General features: G+C 57.6%; 1 protein-coding gene across 3 annotated transcripts in view; it reads left to right on the top strand.

Moving 5' to 3' along the window:
- HIVEP3 (HIVEP zinc finger 3) overlaps nt 1-19137 on the top strand; it is a 457005-nt gene extending 437868 nt beyond the window's left edge. For 2 of the 3 annotated variants that reach the window (XM_059374357.1, XM_059374358.1), the window contains 4 exons: nt 1335-1510; nt 7824-7910; nt 12371-13284; nt 14303-19137. In XM_059374357.1, the coding sequence (XP_059230340.1) occupies nt 1335-1510; nt 7824-7910; nt 12371-13284; nt 14303-15115 (1990 nt within the window). In that variant the 3' untranslated portion in view covers nt 15116-19137. The remainder of the gene's footprint in view (nt 1-1334; nt 1511-7823; nt 7911-12370; nt 13285-14302) is intronic. The other variant, XM_059374359.1, reaches the window with a different exon arrangement.
- Nucleotides 19138-19888: the final 751 nt, after the last annotated feature.

Genomic DNA, 19888 nt, shown 5'->3' with positions numbered 1-19888 from the left:
GGTCATCCTATGACATCCTCTCAGCCAGAAGCTGATGGTCCCTGCAGAGCAGGACTGAGTCCCAGCTGCTGTGCCCACTGCCTCGCCTTCTCCCGGCCACCTCCCTGCCCCCTGTGCCTGCCCTGAGTTTGAGAGCGAAGACCGCTGGGCCGGGACCTATTGTGTAGCCTGAGTGTGGGGCACTGGCAGGCCCCTTGCTGGGTGCTGGGGGGCATGCTCAGTGGGCTGAGAGGCCGCACCTCCCCTAAGGCGCCCATGATGTCAGACACCCCACACACACACACACCGGCCTCATGCATCAGAACGCTCTTGTCCTGGAATCCCACCAGGAACCACCCTCCCGGTCCCAGCAGAGCCTTTCCTGCTTCCGAAGGGAGAAGGGCGCGGCTGTAGCATCAGGGACAACGAGGCGTTCTGATAAGGATCATAGCGTGTGAGCCTCCTGGGCTTCCTTCTCGGTGGAAATAAGACCATTCTGGTTCAGGTCCAAGAGCCCTGATGGCTCTGAGGCCTGGCAGGTGGGATGGCTGCCCCAGGAGCTGCCCTAGGAAAGCTTTGGGCCCTGATGCAGTGACCCCGGAGGGTCCCTGGGAGCAAGGTGTTGGAATCTGGGTCCTGAGAGCTTTACAGCTCATCAGGAGATGTGGTCGGGAGAGTGCACAGGACTCTTGGTTTCTGACTCTCCAAACAGGGAGGCGACAGCGGTCCCACATACCTCCTGTCACCCTGGTGTCCAGGCGGCTTCCGAACGGGCTGTTTTAGCACTTGTTGCCGCTCCCGGGAGATGGGCAGGCAGGTTCAGATCCTAGGTCCATACCTTTCTGGCTGCAAGACTTAACAGCTCGTGCTCACGGTTGTGATTTAATTTGTGTGAAGTGTGGGCCCAGAGGGAGCCCTCGGCAAATGGTAGCCGCTGGAGCTGCTGGAGCGTGGTTGTCACCTTCCCTCACTCGCGTTGTGATTCTGCTGGCCCAGGGGGCCGTCCTTTGCAGGCAGAGCCTGAGGCCAAGGCCGGCTCTGGGACAGAGGCACTCCGTGAACTTGTGGCTTCCCTTTCTGGCGGGAAGCACAGGGCCTGCTGCCTCTGGAGGGAAGAGAAGGCGCAGCCATATGCGGCCGAGGGCATGGCAGGTGCAAGGGGTCCGCGGCGGATCCCCAGGGCGACTCTCTGCCCCCTGCCCCCATGCGGTTCTCTCTGGTCCACGTCCTTCGCACCCAGTATCTGTGAAGGGCTGGAGGTATACCTAGGAAGCGTGTGCGTCTTCTGAGGTGGGAACCAGCCTCTTCTCCTCCTTTTTTTTTTTCTCCTTTACCATGACGCCTGTTGCTCATAGGTACAAATCAAACGAAGAGTATGTATATGTGCGAGGCCGCGGCCGAGGGAAATATGTTTGTGAGGAGTGTGGAATTCGCTGCAAGAAGCCCAGCATGCTGAAGAAACACATCCGCACCCACACTGACGTCCGGCCCTATGTGTGCAAGCACTGTCACTTTGCTTTTAAAACCAAAGGTAAGAGACAGTCAGCTGGAGCACTGCCCCGGCCCACTGTAGGGAGCTCCCCTCTGGGAGCCCTAGCTCAGAGCTCAGAGGCCCGGACCCGTTCCGCCTGGGGCCTGGGCCCCTCCCTGTCCCCCCACTGCCCCCACTCCCCAGCGGCCAGCTGTGCAGCCCGCTCCAGACGGGGCGTGACACCCCCACCCCACCCCCCGGACCCGGCACCCCCCGGACCCGGCACCCCCCGCAGCTGCCCCAGCCTGTCCTCTTGGATCCCACACAGCCCCTCCGCCTGCCTGCTTCCCCGGCCGCCAGGTGGCGCTCTTGCACACGGTTCCTGGTTTTGATTTTCTCTCCTCACCCCTGTTCTGCTGCATGTGTCCTTCGCCCTCCATCCACCGACCCGGCGAGCTCCAGCATCCACACTTGTCACCACCACTCTTGCGTTCGGAACTCCATTCCACTCCGAGCCACGTAGAACACTCGCATGGTCACTTCTCATGGCAGAGCTCACCCCTGCCTCCACCTGCCTCACCCCTCAGACCATGTTCACGACCACCCACCCAGCCCCTCTGCAGCTCTCAGCCCAGACCCGCTCACATCCCCCCTGCCCCGGCTGGTGACCCCAACCTGGGGCCCCGGCCATGCCCCAAGGCAGGCTCAGCACAGGCTCTGGCTGTCACCTGAGAAAGGAAAAAGGGTCCCGCTGCAGCTGCCTGGACCCTCGGGTGAACAAGAGGGGCCGAGTCCCTGGGACTTGGACCAGGCTCCTACCTGCGCAGTTCCCGCAGGCCAGGCAGGGAAGATGCGGTGGCTTATGCATCACTTCCTGGTAGCTGAGCAGAGGGACAGAGGTGAAGCCAAGGAAGGGCTGGGGCTCTTGACCCCCCTGATGGCTTCAGCCTCTTGTGCTTTGCAGATTCTTGGGTAAGGATTTGGGCATGAGGGCCCTGCCTCCTCCTTTGAGCAATTGGCGGTGGGCCCCCATGCTGGCCCCCACTGGAGCTGTGTGGTGTTTCTGCAGACAGAACCCGAGAGCAGATTCAGCTGTGCCCTGGCTGTTCTTTCTTCTGTTGGTCAAGCTGCTCCCAGCCAGAGAGGCCAGACCACGCCCTGCGGAGTTCACCAGCCTTTCTCCCTTCCTCTTCCTCTTGCTGGTTCCCTTGGCTCTCTCTGGACTAGGTCCGGGGGCAGCTTACCACATCTCCTGGCTCCCAGACCCTCTCTGCCAGAGCTCTATCTCTGCTTGCCTAACCCCGTTCACCAACCCCTGTCCTCCTCTGTCCTCTGGCTGTCCTTCTCAGGGGCCCTCAAACTTTCCCATCTACATTTTGGGTGGCATGGAGGTGCCCTCTCTCCCACTTTCTTTCTCCGATCTTCTTCTCCCTTGGCATCTCATAAACAATGTTCCAAAGGATCCCCAGAGAGGACAGGTAGGCCTGGTGCCTGGTCCCCCCCACATCATGGGTGCGTCTAGCTCCAGAGTCCTGCTATGTCGAAGGCAGTACAACTCAGCGTGCCTTGGCCCTGGATGTAGGCTCTGTCCCCACTGTGTCCCCTACAGCCCCACTCCCTCTGGCCTTAGGCAGCCAGTGAAACTTTATGGAGGAAGAGAGATAGAAATAGTTGACTGATAATTTAGTAACAGAATAAAAAGCCACTTGTCCAAAACACCCTTGAAGGTAAAGAAAGCCGGTCCCTGCAAACCAAGTGACTATTAACACTAGAGCTGTAATGCGAACCCAGGACCCCCACCTCAGGGCATCACCTCCATCATCTTCCTCTCAGTGAGCAGATCCTCTTTCTCTGGAAGGAGTGGCAAACTCGGGCGGCCTCTCGGGTGGCCTCCAGAATGGGTCACCACGGCTGCCCCTGTTTCCAGGCTGTTCAGGGACCAGCCTGTTCTGCTCTCAGCGCGAGGACCCCGGTCCTGAGAGTACATCCCAGCACAGGGTTACCCAGAGCTCACCTGGGCCCAGCACCCAGAGGACCATCTTGAGGAGCCTTCCCCCTGCCATGTGAGACTAGAAAAACTTAATCTAGGTTCCCACCCAGAGCATTCTCTCCAAAGACGGTCCCTTCCAGCTTCCCCTGCTTTTTGGAGAGAAAAGGTCTGGTCCCTGGCACGAACATCTCTTTTCCAGAGCTCTTTCCATTAGAGGCCATGCCAAGCCTATCCGCAGTCCCTTCCTGGGTCCCTCTGGACTGGCATGGAGCCCTGGAGGGGCCGGAGGGCATAACCTGAGCAGAGCGGCAGCAGACACTCCGCACGCCCCGGGCCATGGCACCCTGGGTGTGCAGGCTCGCCCACACTGCCTGCAGGCCAGGCCCAGGAGGGTCGGTTCCCAGCCAGTGATCAGGGAGCGTTGTGGGCTCTCTTCAAATGCTCATAGAGGCTTCTGGAAGACCACAGCTTCAGAGCCAAAGCAGGAAGCGGATCTGAAATGGAGGCATCTCTAACTGTGACTGCAGAGAGGGGCCGGTCGGGGGTCGGTGGCGGGCAGCTGCAGCAGAGGAAGCTTGCTCTTGGCTGTCTCTGCGCCCGGGGACTGAGGGAAGCAGCAGGACGCTGACGCTCCTGTTCTTCCAGGGCCTTGTGTCTTCCTGGAAGGGTGGGCCTTCAGCCATCACTCAGGAACCTCCGGCACCTCCTCTAAGGCTCTCGGCTTCCTTTTCAGGCTGCCGTACCCTCCCTCCCCTCTTACCCTTGGGCTCTGGCTGGGCCCGGTGGTCCTCGGGACGCCCCCACCCACCTCCTGGCTGCGCCCAGGCCCGGGGAGCCCTTCCTGTCTGTCTCTGTCTGCCTGTCTGTGTCTCTGTCTCCGTGTCAGACATTGCGGCGGCAGCTTGGACTCCTGGGCGGGAGCAGAGGCATCTCAGGGGGTCATGTGGGAAAGGCTGCCACGATGTCCCTGTGGAGGTGTGGGCGTCCCCTTTCCTCTTCTCAGATGGTTCCCAGACACCAGCAGGGTGGCTGTGCCACGTACAGGCCCTTGTGCCGGTCGCCGCAGGGGACAGCGATGACAGCTATGGGCAGGCGTCAGTCTGTCAGGCCCATGGGGGCCAAAGGAGGGCGAGGGGTCAACACTGAAGGAGGCAGAGCCGTTGGCCGGTGCCCTCGGCAGGGGTCCCACCTCTTCCAGACATGCATCATTTTCCATCCGCTTGCCTTTCCTCCTTCATTCCAGGACTGGGGGGTCTTTGGGTGGGGGCTGGGATGACCGTGAGAAGCTGTGGACTCGGCCTGGCAAGCTGAGGCTCTGCTCCTCGACAGAGAAGGGGTGTCTGAGCCGAGAAAAGATGCCTGCCGCCATGGGGTACACCTCCCTGCATTCACAGACGAGCCCCAGGGAGGGGAGGTCAGGGAGGGCACCGGGTGACACAGGGGCTGCTCAGTCAGCCTCGTCTACTGTCACCCACACCACACGGCCTGTCCCGGCAGAGTCCCCTCAGACTCCCCGACTCCTCCCTGCAGCCTCCAGGAGCCACCAGCACCTTCTCCTGGGAGCCCCCGAGCCCAGACCAGAGGGTGAAGCCATTCGCCTCCTGTCCCCCATGACCAGCATGGCCTGTGGCAGAATCCCTGGCACCCAGTCTGGAGGGGTGGTCATGCGGGCGGAGGTGGGTTTCTGGCTTGGGAGGGAAGGGGGTCCCACAAGGTGAGCGTCAGCTCCTCCCAGCACCCCCAAGAGGTAGGTGTGACTTCAGAGTTGCCGCAGTGGGGAGCTCAGAAGGTTAAGAAGCCTGCCCAAGAGCACACAGCTAGCCAGCGCCGGGGCCCAAACTCAGAACCGAGGCTGGCAGGCTTCTGGGCCAGCCTGGGTCGATTCTGCCAGCGTGCGGCAAGCGAGACCCCTGGAGCCCCGGAACCTGCTTCTAGATGGGGTTAGCTGTACTAACCCACCTGCTTGGGGGGTCAACGGTGCTGGTCCGTGGGAGCCCTCCCGTGGCATCCCAGCTGCTGAGACAGTCAGTAATCCTGTCCAACAGCATCACGGCCCCAAGTTAGAGCAGAAACAAGAAGGAATCCTCCCCTGCCCGGGGCCGGGTGGCACTCGGGTTACAAGGTCTGGGAGGTTCCTTCCAACCCTTCGCTTCTGTGGTGAGGAGAGCATTGCCCCCGTGTGGTGACCGTGCACCTGTTGTGTGCTCGGTACCTACCTTGGTTGAAAAGAGACCTAAACCTTCCCAATGAAACATGCATGATGAATAGTGTCCTAGCCAGGATGGCAGTGTGCACAGTCCTCTGTGGTCTGGGGACAGTGGGCCAGTCCCAGAACCTCAGGAGACCACGGATATCTTGGGCCCCTGGAAGACCCCAGCTGCCTTCACTAGCCCTCGACATCCAACTCAGGGCTTACTCGCTCATGACAGGGAGGGCAGAGGCCCCCTGTTAGATAGGGACCTCTGGGGACCCTCTGGCTCCAATATGCCTCTTGAAATTATGACTCTGCTTTCCCTTTGGCCAGGAGTAAAAGATCCAGGTTTCTGTCTGGTTATAGGAGGAGACTCTGAGTGGGGAAGGGTGCAGTCACAGACTCAGAGTAAGGGAAGAAAGAGGAAAGAAGTCCCCTTCCATCCCCACTGCCCTTGACCTGCGTACCCTAGGGAATCCCGGGTTGGGGTTCCCATTGTCTTCTCAGCAAAACCCTACAGATTCCTTAACATTCTCGGAATGATTAAGAAGCACCGTTTGGCTCACCCACAGACTCTCTTCTGTTTCGCCTACCCACCCACCCATCCGTCCGTCCTCCTGTCTATCCATTTCTGCCATCTCCTAGTTTCTCTTCTTGACCATATAGCTTTCCATTTCTTCTCTCATTCTGTCTGTGCCTCCCGTTCTCACATCTGTCATCCCCAGTCCATCCTTCCATCCACCTGTCCAGTTTTTTTCCCTCCTGTCTGCCCCTCCTGCACATAACCCCTCACCCTTGCAAACCAACCAGCCACTCTCCCGCTCACCCCTGCCTCTCTCTCCTCTCCAGCTCTCCATCCTCCTACCTGTTTATGAGCCCATTTTCCAACTACCCTTCCATTTTTTTTTTAATCTAACTATCTATTCCCCGTCTGTCTCTCCATCTGCTCATCTAATCATTCAGTGTCCTGTCCGTCTGTCTGCATTCTTCCCCTTCTTCCTTCACCCCATTTTTCATCTTACCCACTAACCCGTCCATCTGTCCATCCATCCATCCGCCCACCGGTCTCTCTGCATCTGTTCAAGTGTCCATTCTGTTCTCTTCCAACCATCTATTTAAACTTGCCAATTAATAAGCTCAGTGGGACAGAGCACCTGACTCGGGGCACTGACCATTGTTATATGAACAATCACAGGGGAATGTAGCAATCGGCCAGCTACGGTGAGACCATCACCATTTAGAGGTGGCTGCTGAGCTCAGAGGAGCATCCTGAGGCTTCTGGCCTGCATCCTTCTGGGGCAGACTGGGGTGCTCTGCCTCCCCTTCCCCGATGCTCCTGCCCTCAGAAGTTTATGGTCTGTGATGTGCTGTGCATGCCTGGAGGAGAACAGAGGTATCACTACCTTTCCCCCGATCCCACAGAACTGCTGCCCCTGCCCACAGCTGCGGGGCTGGATGGACCGCTTAGGGCAGAGGCAGGGATGGAGTGAGCAGAAGCTTTGCCCAGCCCTCCCTGCCTTTGTCTGCATGGCACAGTGACCTGGGAGAAAGAGAGGCCCGGGCCATGACTTCTCTAAGGATGGCTTTGTGGCTCAAGGTCCCTGTCCAGCAGACTTTCCTATATCTTCTGCTCTTTCTCCATTTCTAACAGTAACTTTGTCCTGGTTCTTTTCCCAAACCCTGTGGGCTGCCCCACTCATGGCCTCAGTCAGAAGGGCATCCTTAGTACCCACCCAGCACATCGGTTTACAGGGCCCCTCCCGGCATCCCAGCATCTGAGAAGCCCAGAAATCCTGCTCCATGAGGGTCACTAGCTCCTGGGCCCAGAGTTAAACCCAAAGCAGGAAAAACCTATTCCACATGAGTTGTCTTTTTAATTTCTGTGTGTGTGTTAACGAGCATCTCACTTCCTCATTACGCCCACTTCCGTCTCCCAGCCCGCCCCCCTCCCTCCCTCCCTCCCCCAGCTCCTGAGCACGGTCCTGAACTAGGGCTGTGGGACACATCCCAGCCTGAGCACCCAGGCGCAGGGATGTCCTGGCTCCCCTGCCCAGCCCCTGCAGCCGGCGGGGCCCTGGCGGATCTTCGAAGCCACGGCCTTCCCGGCCGGGCACTGCATCAGCGAGCCCCCGGCCTTCGCTGTCCCCCTGCCCTGCGGCCAAGAGCCTGAGTCCATTCTCATTTCTTTCCAGGGAATCTGACTAAGCACATGAAGTCGAAGGCCCACAGCAAAAAGTGCCAAGAGACAGGGGTGCTTGAGGAGCTGGAAGCCGAAGAAGGTACCGGACTGCCAACTCCCTCCTCCCCCCTCTGCCCTCCTCACCGTCTCCCCTCCTTCCTCTGCCTGCTCCTCCCCTGTCCCCCTGCCCTCCTCTTCTTCTGTCCTCTCCCTGCTGTCTCCTCTCCCACTTTGGGGCCCTCCCTGACAGCCAGGGTTCCCACCTACCGGGAGATAAATGTCAAATTCAGCGGGACTGCCCCCTTCTCTCCATACGAGTCCACGTGCTATGTCACACTGAGCGTGCATCGTGGTCTAGCAAGGAGGCGGCGTGCCTGACGCCTCGCAGGTGCTCAGCCAACATGTGGTGTAAACACTAGCACATGAGTAATTGCAGTCAACATTGACTGAGCACCTACTCTGTGTCCGGCGGGTTGTAAACCCTTGCTGGGGATTATTTCATAAATCCTCACGGTGATGCAGGGGGTGGGGGTACCTATGCTTCACATCCATCCCCCACCTCCACACTCTGGGCCTGAGCCTGACACCTGGGTCTTTTAGAACTTGGGAAGCCATCGAGAGAGAGCCAAAGCTAGACCTAATAGCCCCTTTTCGCCTCCCCATCAAATCCCACAGCCCCAGACCCGCACCCTGGCCAAAGTCCTCCATCAGCAAGAGGCACCTACTTCTGGAAAAAAAAAAAAAAAAAACCAACAGAGGAGGGCGTGGGGGTCAAAGGCTCTGGGCAGCCACGGCATCCAGGGAGGAGGCCAGAAGGACTTTGGCAGGTGGACAGCAGTGTCTCCCCCTCCCCACCCCGGCAAAGGGAGTCAGGGAAGCCAGGGGCATTCCCCTGTATGCAGCAACCCTTTGACCAGATTCCCTAAAATCAGTATCAGGATTTAGAGTGTGACAAAGAGGGTGTGTGTGTGTGTGTGTGTGTGTTTGTGTGTGTGTGTGTGTGCGCATGCGCGTCTTTGGTTTTCCAATTTCAAGATCCATTTACAGTCTTTCAGAAAGGTAAAGCACATTTCCTTTTAGGCATACTACATCACCTTTACTGCACTAAACACGGTGAACTTGGGGCTGTTTCCACCAAAATGAGAAATGAGGGGGGCACCGTGCTTATCTAGAATGTACATTAGGCCGTTTACACCTGTTGTCTTACTGAGTCCTTATAGTGTGTGGTAGGAACTTGTGTGACCCCGTTTTCAGTTGAGGAAATTAAAGCTCAGATAGGTAGAGACAGCTACTCAAGGTCACACAAAAATGCTGGCTGTACCCCAGCCCAGTGCCTGCTGGGCTGGACTTGGGGGAGCCACAGCCTGAGCACAGAGCCCGCCCACGGAGAGTCAAGAGGTTGCGACAGGCACGCACCGAGGGTCCACTGAGGGACCCAGGGCTGGCCCCTTCCCCTCTCCCAATCTCAGTTTCCCAATGAGGCAAAAAAGGATAACCATACCCACCTCGTTTGAGGATAAAATCAGCACATTTATTCTAGAAGTGATTGTTGAACACCGGCTCTATTCCAGGCCCTATTCAAGCTGTTGGAGATCCCACAGTGAATAAAACTGTATGCTTTATTCTGAAAGCTTACATTCTCGAAGGGAGCAGGGCAGCGAACAAATGCAGAATAGGACAGGGTCAATGAGTAGGAAGCACAGGTGCGCATGAGGGGCTGGGAGATGTGGGAAGGGTTCGCTCTGGCAGGTGTGAGCAGAGAACGTGAGGGGAGTGGTCAGGAGGCGGGGCAGGGGTGGGGGTCTGGGGAAGGGCTCTCCCCCAAAAGGGACAGAAGGTACAGAGCTCCTGAGCACCCGAGCGGGGGTGGGGTGGGGGCGAAGGATGAACTTAGAGAACAGGGCCATGAAGGTCAAGGGATGGGCTGGGCCGTGCAGTGGAGTTATGTCCCCCAACTCTCGGTGACTCTGTGTGCAGAGGACGGTTAAGACAGGGAGTGGCTGGAGGCAGCTGTCAGGCTGAGCACACATTGGCTTGGACTAGGTGGAGGTTGGGAGAAGTGGTAGGGTTCTGGAAACATTCCACAGGTGGAGCCGACAGGTTTTGCTACCATGAGAGGGGATGGTGGTGGCATTAGAGAAACGAAGCCAAGAATGAATCCGAGGTTTATGGCTTAAGAAACTGGAAGGACGGAGTCTCCCCTTCCCGTGATGATGAGGAAGGTTCTGGGAGGAGCCTGTCTGCTAGACGCCAAGTGGCGCTTGGGAACACAGCCTAGGAACCACTGCTTCCCTGTGGCCAGGTTCCCCCCAACAAAGCCCCGCCCCTGACAGTGAGGAGGTTGGGCACCAGTGCCACCGTGTGGCCAGACTCCCTCGGCACCCAGACTCCCTCAGCACCCTCGCAGGTTTCATTCTGCATCTCCTCCTTGGTCCCCTGGCCTGAAGCAGGCTGGGCTTTGTGGATGGAGGCTTGCCGGTGACGCCAGCAGTGGACTGGCAGCTCCGTGAGGGGCACTGGGGATGGGCCCCCCAGGCAAGGGCATCTTACACAGTCCTGCAAGAGCTCAGATGCAGAGAGTCTGGAGAACCCCATTCTAGACAGGGGACCCTTGGCTTCCATCATTCCTGCCCTAGGTGCCTAAGGCAGGCCACTCTGGGCCTCCACTTCCTCATTCGTAAAGATATCCCTGCTGGATATCAGGTGACATTGGTCTTAACTCTCCCTCACAAGTAGAACTAGCCTTCTGACCATCAACCGTGAGATGCTTGCAAGGCTGACCATCTGCTTGGCATTTTGGGGTACTTGAGGTATTTGCTAAGTTGTATTGGGTACTTACAATGGGTCAGACCCTCATGATCCTCCTACCAGCTTCATCAGGTGACTTTTACTGCTCTTACCCCCATTTTACAGATGAGGAAACTGAACACAGAGAGAGTCAATTGCACACCACACAGCTAGGAAGGGTAAAGCTGGGATCCAAACCCAGACCATTTCCGGCGCACAAATATCATTTTATACTGGCAGAGTAATAATGCAAGGGTTGTAAACCTTAGTCCTGACTCAGCGAGTGCTCCCTGGCTAATCTTGGGGAGGAAGCCCTTGGCCCCTCTGGGCCTGGATTTCCCCATATGTAAATGAGGGGTGAGGCGAGGTGATCTGCTGGTCTGAGGCAGGGCCTGGGGCACTGCAACTCTGTGTTTTGCATACCACCCCACCACCACCACCACATCCCTCCTGCCTTCCCCTTTGCTCCTGGTGGTCAGGAGACCCTGCCCTTGGTCCTTTGACCTGCCCTTCATCTACCAACCCCAGTTCCACCCCATGGTTTTTGACCCACCAGCATCCACTTCAGTCTTCTTACCACTGCATGCTGAGCTATTCAGAAGCAGGAACACCAGGCTTTCCAGCCCCAGGGCTGCTGGGGTGTGGTGGAGTTTGGAAGCCCGGCCATGGTCAAGTCTGCTTGTATGTCCAGCTCTCTTGGTTGGTGGTGGAATGAGTGCTGACGATGAACCCGGAGAGGGGCTGGCATGACCCAAACCCTCAGGAGCCTGACAGGTGGGCCAGATGTCAGCAGAGCTCTCCCCAGAGTCCTGACTGGTCCCCATCTCAGGGATGCCTACCCTTGACTGGTGTCATGTTAGAAGTGACCTGGCTGGTTGGGGCTGCCCCACCAGCAGCCAGACCTGAAAGTATTCCAGAAGTCCGTTCCCTCCTCACTGGGAGCAGCCGGAGTTCTCCAAGGACAACACGTCCTCTGGACAAGAGCGACTGGGAGGGGACCCTGCTGTGCTGTCTGAGGCCAGCTTAGCCACCCCTCCCCCTCCCAGAGGCCAGGACCTGCCACCTGCCCGATGCTACTGGGCCAGCCAGCAGCAGCCTGGCCCGTGTGGCAGGTGTGTGTTTAGATTGACCGTGGCTGGTGCTGCTGGACCAGCCAGCCTGGCTGCCGGGTCCCAGAATACTAGATTTCTTCATGAACGTATTGAGTGGCCATAATTATTTGAGCCATTTCTCTGTGCCCCGTGTGGTTATTCCTCTTGGCCAAGCCTGTGAAGGAGGTGAGAGTATCACATTCGTTTGACAAAAGGGGAGATGACAGTACAGCAAGGTGACTGCACGGGCTCAGAGGGGATCCCGTCCTGAAATCCTAGTGAAGAGACAAACCAACAGAAAGGTTTGTCTCGTTTGCTATGGTTCAGTCCCAGCCCTGGGACTTCTCTTACTTGAGCAAGCTTCTTAATCTTACCTTGGTGTTCCCTCATCTGTAACATGAAGGTAAGACCAGTGGGACCTCTCGGAGCATTTGAGAATTAGATGAATTAACACACATGAAGGTCTTAGAAGGAACCTGGCCCAGGGTAGTTACAAAGTAACTGTTGTTCGCTGGGATTCTTTACATAGTGTTCCCATAGGTGTTGCGGCCCCCATTCTCTCCCCAAGCTTGGACCATGGCCACAGCTATCAGGCCCGGTTTGCAGACAAGGACAGGGGCCTAGAGGGCGGCGGCACGTGGGGCCAGCTGTGACCCCGAGGCCTCCTGTGTCTACCCCTCAGGAACCAGTGATGACCCGTTCCAGGACTCAGAAGGGCGAGAGGGCTCAGAGGCCGTGGCGGAGCACCAGTTTTCAGACCTGGAGGACTCAGACTCAGACTCAGACCTGGACGAAGACGAGGATGAGGACGAAGAGGAGAGCCAGGACGAGCCATCGGGACCGGCCTCGGAGGCACCTCCGCCTGGCCCACTGGCCCCGCTGCCGGCAGACTCCTCTCCTGGTCCGGGCCCTCAGCACCCCGATGCCACCTCGGGCAGCCAGGCCACGCGGGGCAGCTCTGGGTCGGAAGCGGAGCTCTTGGCAGCCGGCAGTGGCTCCACGTCCTGCCTCAGCACCCCGTGCCTCCCCCGGCTGGGACCGGCCCCTCCAGGCCCAGTGGAGAAGGACACAGGTTCAGCCCTGAGCTCCAAGACTGTGTCCCCAAGAAGGCCGTGGTCCCCAAGCAAAGACGCAGGCAGCCGTCCACCACTGACCCACAAACACTCACTAACCAAAAGCGACTCGTCTCCCCAGCGACACTCACCGGCCCGAGAGCCACAGGCCTCCACCCCAAGCCCGCCTGGTCCCCAGACGGGCCCTCTCCCTTGTGGGTCTCCAAGACTCGAGCAATCTCCTCATACCCCCCGCCCCCTGGGAAGGGAACTGTCCTCTCGAGCGCATCCGCCCCCCGAACGCAAGGGGGCCCCGGACCCGGGCCCCCCCAGACACTCACCCACCAGGAGAAGGTCCCCGGGCCAGGCCGAGTCACCGCCATGGTCGGCACTGCCAGGGAAGTGGGCCTTGGCTGGGCCGGGCAGCCCCTCAGGAGGCGAACGCGGCCCAGGCTCGGGGCTGGCCCCGCGGGCTCTCTACCCGCCCGTGCCTCTACCTCACAAGCCTCTTGGCAGAAGCCCCGAGACCTACGCCTCCACGTGGGTGAGTTCCTGCCCCCGAGTGACTGGGCTGCTCATCCCTGATGGGTAGGGGGGATGGGTGGGGGGGCACAGTGCACTCCTCCTTGAGGCATCAGACCTGCAGCTACACAGCCTGGCCAGCTGGGTGATTGCTAACAGAGCAAAAGTTTGTGCGGTGCCTCCTATGAGAGGCACCCCACGGGGGCCCCCAGAGCCAGCCAGTGTAGCCTTGGAAGCAGCAGAGCGTGGACACTGGGGCTGGTCTTGAATGCAGGCAGAAAGGCTTGTGCCACTCCCCTCATAGCCCCCCAACCCCACCTCCCCAACAGCCCTGTCACCAGCGGCCTCAGGGACACCACAACCAATGCCATCCTTGCCGGACCATCACTGTCCATCAGCACCCTCCCTGTCCCCGCCCCCAGCGCCATCTCCACCATTACTAAGTTAATAAGCGCCGGCCACCACCAGGTCAGCTCCGTCCACATTCCCACGTCGGCAGCCCAGCACCCTCCCGTCACCACCAACTCCATCCCTGTCAGCTTACCTTTACCTCCCAGGGCCTCTTCTGGCGCCCTCTTGTCATAACCCAATGCCACCCTCCTCTACCAGCAGCATTGACACCATTGCTCAGAGGCTTAGTATCCTGGAGGAGCACGGGCTGGGAATCCTTCCTCTTGGCGTCACATTATTATTGCTGATGGTGGGAGAGTGTAAAGAACCTGGAGTGGGAGCTCATTTCCAAGGGTAGAGTTGGGTCAAGACCACGCCAGGAACAGGAGAGACAGCAGGATGGAGCCAGAGGGTCAGGTGTGCTGGCCTGAGGCATGAAGACCGTGGGGACCCGTGTGCTCACGATCACCGCAGGGCTGGGGACAGGGCGGCACCATGGGCGGGGGGTTGGAGCTCAGCTCCTGCCCTAGCTCAGCCAAGACTTGTCTGTCATCTTGTGCGAGCCCCCCGCCCCTCATCTTTAGGCGGCGGGGGTCTCCATGTGCCAGCACCTAGCCCTTGCCTTACCCTGTCTTCTTTTCTGACCCCAGCAGAAGACCGCATCCCGGAGTCCCTCCTGCTCACCAGGCCCTGCTCATCTTCCCTCTTCCCGACCCTTCTCAGTCCCCCATGACTTCCATGGCCACACCCCTGCCCGGACAGAGGAGAACATCTTCAGCCATCTCCCTCTGCACTCCCAGCACTTGACCCGTGCCCCGTGCCCCCTGATTCCCATCGGCGGGATCCAGATGGTGCAGGCCCGGCCGGGGGCCCACCCCACCCTGCTGCCGGGGCCCACCGCTGCCTGGGTCAGTGGCTTCTCAGGAGGTGGCAGTGACCTGACAGGGGCCCGGGAGGCCCAGGAGCGAGGCCGCTGGAGTCCCACCGAGAGCTCGTCAGCCTCCGTGTCCCCTGTGGCTAAGGTATCCAAATTCACACTCTCATCGGAGCTGGAGGGCAGGGACTACCCCAAGGAGAGGGAGAGGACGAGTGGGGGCCTGGGCAGACCTCCTGACTGGGAGCCCCGAGTGGCTGAGGTGCCCGCAGAGCCCGTACCCACCCACAGCCCCGACACCCCGCCCGAGGCCTCGCCCCGGCTATCCCAAGGCCGCAGGCCAGAGTCCTGGAGCCCCCGCTTGGAGTCACCACGCACGTTGGCCAACCCCGTGGCCTCCACCGCCTCGCCCCTGGACCGCAGCAGTTCCGTGGGCTGCCTGGCAGAGGCCTCCACTCGCTTCCCAGCCCGGAGGAGGAACCTCTCTGGGGAACCCAGGACCAGTCAGGGCTCCCCCGAGCCCTCAGGAAGTGGGGGGCCTGAGGCACTTCCACACCAGCCCAAGGACAGGGGCCCCCCAAGCACTTAGCCTCTCTCCGACTGCTTCAGCATCTGGCTTCCGGTGTTCAGCAACAGACATTTCCAGCCAACTTCCTCGAATCATCTTGCTCTCACGGGCTCCTTCTCCCACCTGTCCATCTGTCCAAACAGCTTCTGCTCAGCACCCAACTGTTCAATCTTCCCGCGTATGCAGTTTCCTGTGCCTTTTTCTGTACCTTTTGTTGCTTGAAAAGAAACAAACAAAACACACGCGTACACACACACACACAACAACAAACAAACAAACAAAACCCACGAGGAGTTTGAGGCTGTGAATATTCTGTGCTTTTTTTGAGCAAGGGTGTAGGTGTGGCCTCAGCCTGGGCCACTGTGGTCTGCAGCCACCCCCCCAGGGCTGGCAAGAGGTGGCCACGTGCTGAGGGAGAGGGGGATGCACTGAAGGAGAAAGGAAAAAAAAGAACAAAAAACCTTTAAAAATATATAATTAAATGTAAAAGCAAGCATCCTATGTACAGATGTTCATGGTTCCTATTTATTCCCACTTCATTCCACCCCAGCTAGTGGCCACCCTCACTGCCAGCAGAAGGTCAGTGGCCCAAGGCAGGGGGACCCCACTCAGCCTCTCAGAAAACTCCAGTTTTCTTTTTCCCGAGGAAAAGAAAATGTTACCTTTCTTAGGATTTCAACACAGATGAGACGAGCAGACAGAAGGTAGGAGCTTGCTGGTTCCCCCAGGGCTCCCTGATACCCAGGTGTCCTGAACTGTGTACCCATCCTGGCACCCTTACAAATTCCCCTGGCCCCCCATCCTCAAACCTTCCCCTCTATCCCCACCCCTAGCTCCTAAGCTGCAAAAAGAGCCCTGACTATTCATGTCCTGGTTCCTGAGGACCCAAATGGGGCCTTGCTTCGGGCCCCCAGCTACAGACTGCCTCCCTTGTTCTAGAAAGTACCCACAAGGCCAAAGTGACAGGGCCCAGACCCTAGGGATCAAGATCCAAGGTGTATTGCCTTGCATTACCGAGGCCAGGGCTTGGGTTTCCTTGCATGTTTGGTCCCTAGGGCTCAAAGGGCCCTATTTCTTCCATGGCTGAGCTTTTCTAGTGCTCAGAACTGGAAGTGTAAGTGTATAGGGACCCGTTTCTGGATCTCTTTTCAAAAGCAGGACTGGGTTCCTCCCCTCATCCCCACCCCACACACTGTCAAGCCTCCACTACCCCCCAGGAAGCACCCAAAACCATGACTGCTGGGAACTGCCCAGGCCTGTTTGTTGGTTTAAATCTCTTTGAAAAGTTACACACACACACACACACACACACACACACAAACACACACACACACTCACACAGGATGGTATTTGGTACCTCTCCCAGCCTCCTCAGATTCTCTTGACCTAGAAGAATTGTCCTAAATCAACTGAATTCTTCTCCAAAGCAATCAGGACTAGGCAGCCGTCTCCTCCCTCAGCCTTGTCTCCTCCCTCAAGAAACTGCCCTGTATTTCCTGGGGCAAAAACCTGCTTTGTAAGAGAAATAATAAGACCAGAAATGAAAATCCCAAGTTGAAATAGAGAACTCATGTTTACCCTGCCCTGGGAGAGGCGGGTTCTCTCACAACCTTCCAGAATTTCTTTTCTTTCATTTCTACAGAGAGGGAGAAACCACAGGGACGATGGCCCCGGCCCACTTGGGCTAGGTGCTGAAGCTGCCTTACAGAGCAGCCAAGTCCCTGGCCAGTCCCCAGGCCTCAGGCTGTGCGAACCCTGTGCCTGGGGCCTCCTGAGCGACTGAAGTTGTACAGACAGGATACAGGTTGAGGCTCTAATTCCCTTCTCTGCCAGTTCAGGGCCTTTCCCTGCCTGGCCTCTGCTGAGTAGACAGGCCAGCCCCAAGTTCCGTTAAGACAGAAACCAGACAATGGGGAAGGGCCTCCCTGGGGGTCTGCTGGGCTCTGAGGCGCGGGCGGGTGAGGTCAGCTGTCCGTGCTCAGCTGCCTGCCCCAGAGTCCGGGGCTCCTGCCACCCTGGGAGAAGACCAGCAAGCCCAGCCTTGACTCTACTGGCCCTGTATTGGCCTCACAGGAAATGGGAAGGTGCCCGGCCCTGGTTACAGCCCAGGCTTCCCTGACTTTCCCTCACCCTCACCTCTCAGCCCTACCAGTGGACACTTCTAGCCTTGGGGCCTGGGAGCTAGATAAAGGGCATCACTTCAGCCCAGGTTTGAAACCTTTCTGGGCAAGATCTTCTAGCCCAGACCTACAAAGTAGCAGATGGGGGTTTTTGCTAGCCGAGCCCCTGACCTTGGGGGTAGTCAGGCCTCTCCCCCCAGGCACACACCCCTGCTCTCCTGGACATCATTCCCCTGTTCTGGGATAGCCCGCCAACTGAGATTTCCTCCCTGGGAGACCCAGTCATGGGCAATGTGGCCAAGTCCTTGCAGCCACTCAGGCCCACAGGCATAAGCAGAGGGGACAGGGACCGGGAGTCACCAGAGATCCATTTCTCAATGACGGAGACATAATGCACAAACAGAATCTGGCTGAAGGGCTGTTGCCCCACACCGATCCTCAGAGAGATGGCATCAGTGCCACCAGCCTGGGACAGATGTCGCTGGGCAAGGGCTAACCCCTCCTATCACCCTCTGCCCGTGCTCCTCCAAGCACAGAGGCCCCAGCGCACACACACACACACCTCCATAGTTCGGAAAAGGATGCTCACTCCATGCCCTCCCCGAGGGTACCCTGTCCCACTCCTACATTTGCAGTTTTCATGTCATGCCCCTGTTCCTGTTAAGCAGGGGCAGCACCAAGAGTAGTGCTGATTGGCTGCCACAGACACCTGTTGGTGCTCTGTGGAAGCGTGTCGGCTGCTCCTTGGCTCTTGGCCAAGTGGCTGGAACCAAGCTGCCAAGGTCTCCCAGCCAGCCCTCACCCTCTGTTAGGAATTCCAAGATACTCAGCCCCCAGGCCTACCCTCCAGGATGCCCCCCACCCTCAGCAAGCTCAGGGCCATTCTGGGTATCCTCCGAGGCACCACGCCCAGGACCCTCCCCCCCCCACCCCTGGCTCCCCTGCCCTTGGTTTGCATTCTGGCCCAGCCGCAGAGCCCCTCCAGGACGCTGAGAGCAGCAAACTGGCTACTCCCCCTTTTCCATCACCTCCAGCTTCCAGGCCCAGAAGTCCCTCTGCCTCCCTCTGGGGGGAAAAAGTCTGAAAGAATTACCTTCCAGATCCCTGGCGCCCCATTCCATTCTCCACCCTGCCCTTCTGAATAGGAACCAGCAATATATCTGAGCTGAACTGCTCTCCAGTCCTTTCTCCAGGAAAAAATCCTCCTTAAAGCAAAAGCCCTGCCTCAGAGACAGATCTGCAGCCCTGAGCAGGGAGAGAAAGTTCCCGAAGGCCAGTCCCGCAAATTCTGCTTCTGTGGTGTGGCTCCAGTCTGCTTTCCATTAGAAAACCGCTTCGGCACTTATGATCACTTTACTAAACCTAGCGTTTAAAAAGAAGAAGAAGAAGAAGAAGAAGAAAAGAAACCGAAAAAGGAAATGTGTAGGCAAATGTAAGATACATGTGCTCTGTAAGATAAATATTTGCCTTTTTTTTTCTAAAAGGTGTATGTATTCTGTATGTGAATTGTCTGTAGAGAGTTTCTATGTTCTTAAATGGCAATACATTCCAAAAATTGTCTTGTAGATATGTACAGCAGCAACATGGGGATGGGGTAGTTTTGCCTGTAATTTTATTTAAACTCCAGTTTCTACACCTGCAACTTGCAATGTTGGTATGGTATCTATCAGTGCAAAAGAGAAAAAAAAAAAAAAACTCAACAAAAAAACCCATGCAGGTCTAAAGCACAGAGTCTGATGTACAAAAGGAAAAAAATGCTCAGTATTGATGTGTGTGACCTTTGTTGTAAATTACATCTGTACTGTGAATGAGAGGTTTTTACAAGTATAATAATTGCCTTTATTACAGCTCCGGCTGAGTGTTCAGCCTGAGGATATTTTTAAAAAAAAAAAACACACACAGCACGTTGGAATAAATTTGAAAATCCCAACATAGCCCTGCTCGCCTGGCTCCTGGTTTCTCGTGAGGGTTGAAGAAGGTCAGAGTTGGAGGGACGCTTGCTGTCTTGAGCGCTGCTTTACAGGACAGCAATCAGGCCCCGAGGAGGAGGTGAGCAGGCCCCAGACACACAGCCTGGGCCTTGTGGGGCCCCTGGCTTCCAGGCCTGGCGAGCACTGGATACATCACCTTTGTGATCTGGAGGTCTGTGTTTCCTGGGGTTGCCGTGGCTAAAAACAACAGGAATCTATTCCCTCAGAGTTTTGGGGACCAGAAGTCTGAAGTCTGGGTGTTGGCGGGGTGGGCTCCTTCTGGGGGCTCTGAGGGAGGGTCCAATCCACACCTCTCCTGCCTTCTGTGGCCTTGCGCTGAGACTTGGTGGGCCCTGGTTTATAGCCCTGCCTTCCTCCTGCCTTCTCCGTAGGTTCCCTCCTCCTCCCCTTCTCTTCTAAAGACACTGGTCATGGGATTTGGGGCCTACCCTAAACCAAAATGATCTCATCTCCAGATCCCTAACTGAATATATCTACAAAAACCGGTTTTCTACATTAAGGTCACACTCGCAGGTTCTGGGGACAGGAGCATGGGTTCCACTTTGGAAGGCCATCACCCAGCTCCCTGCAGAGTAAGACGGGGAGTCAGACCGTGACCCAGCCCCTTACTGCCTGTGTGACCTTGCGCAAATCACACAACCTCTCTGGGCCCCCGCTGCCCAGCTGTAACATGGAGGGTGGTG

Source organism: Mustela nigripes, chromosome 14 (genome assembly GCF_022355385.1).
Source record: "Mustela nigripes isolate SB6536 chromosome 14, MUSNIG.SB6536, whole genome shotgun sequence".
Taxonomy (NCBI): domain Eukaryota; kingdom Metazoa; phylum Chordata; class Mammalia; order Carnivora; family Mustelidae; genus Mustela; species Mustela nigripes.
This window is presented reverse-complemented; position numbering and strand designations above follow the sequence as displayed.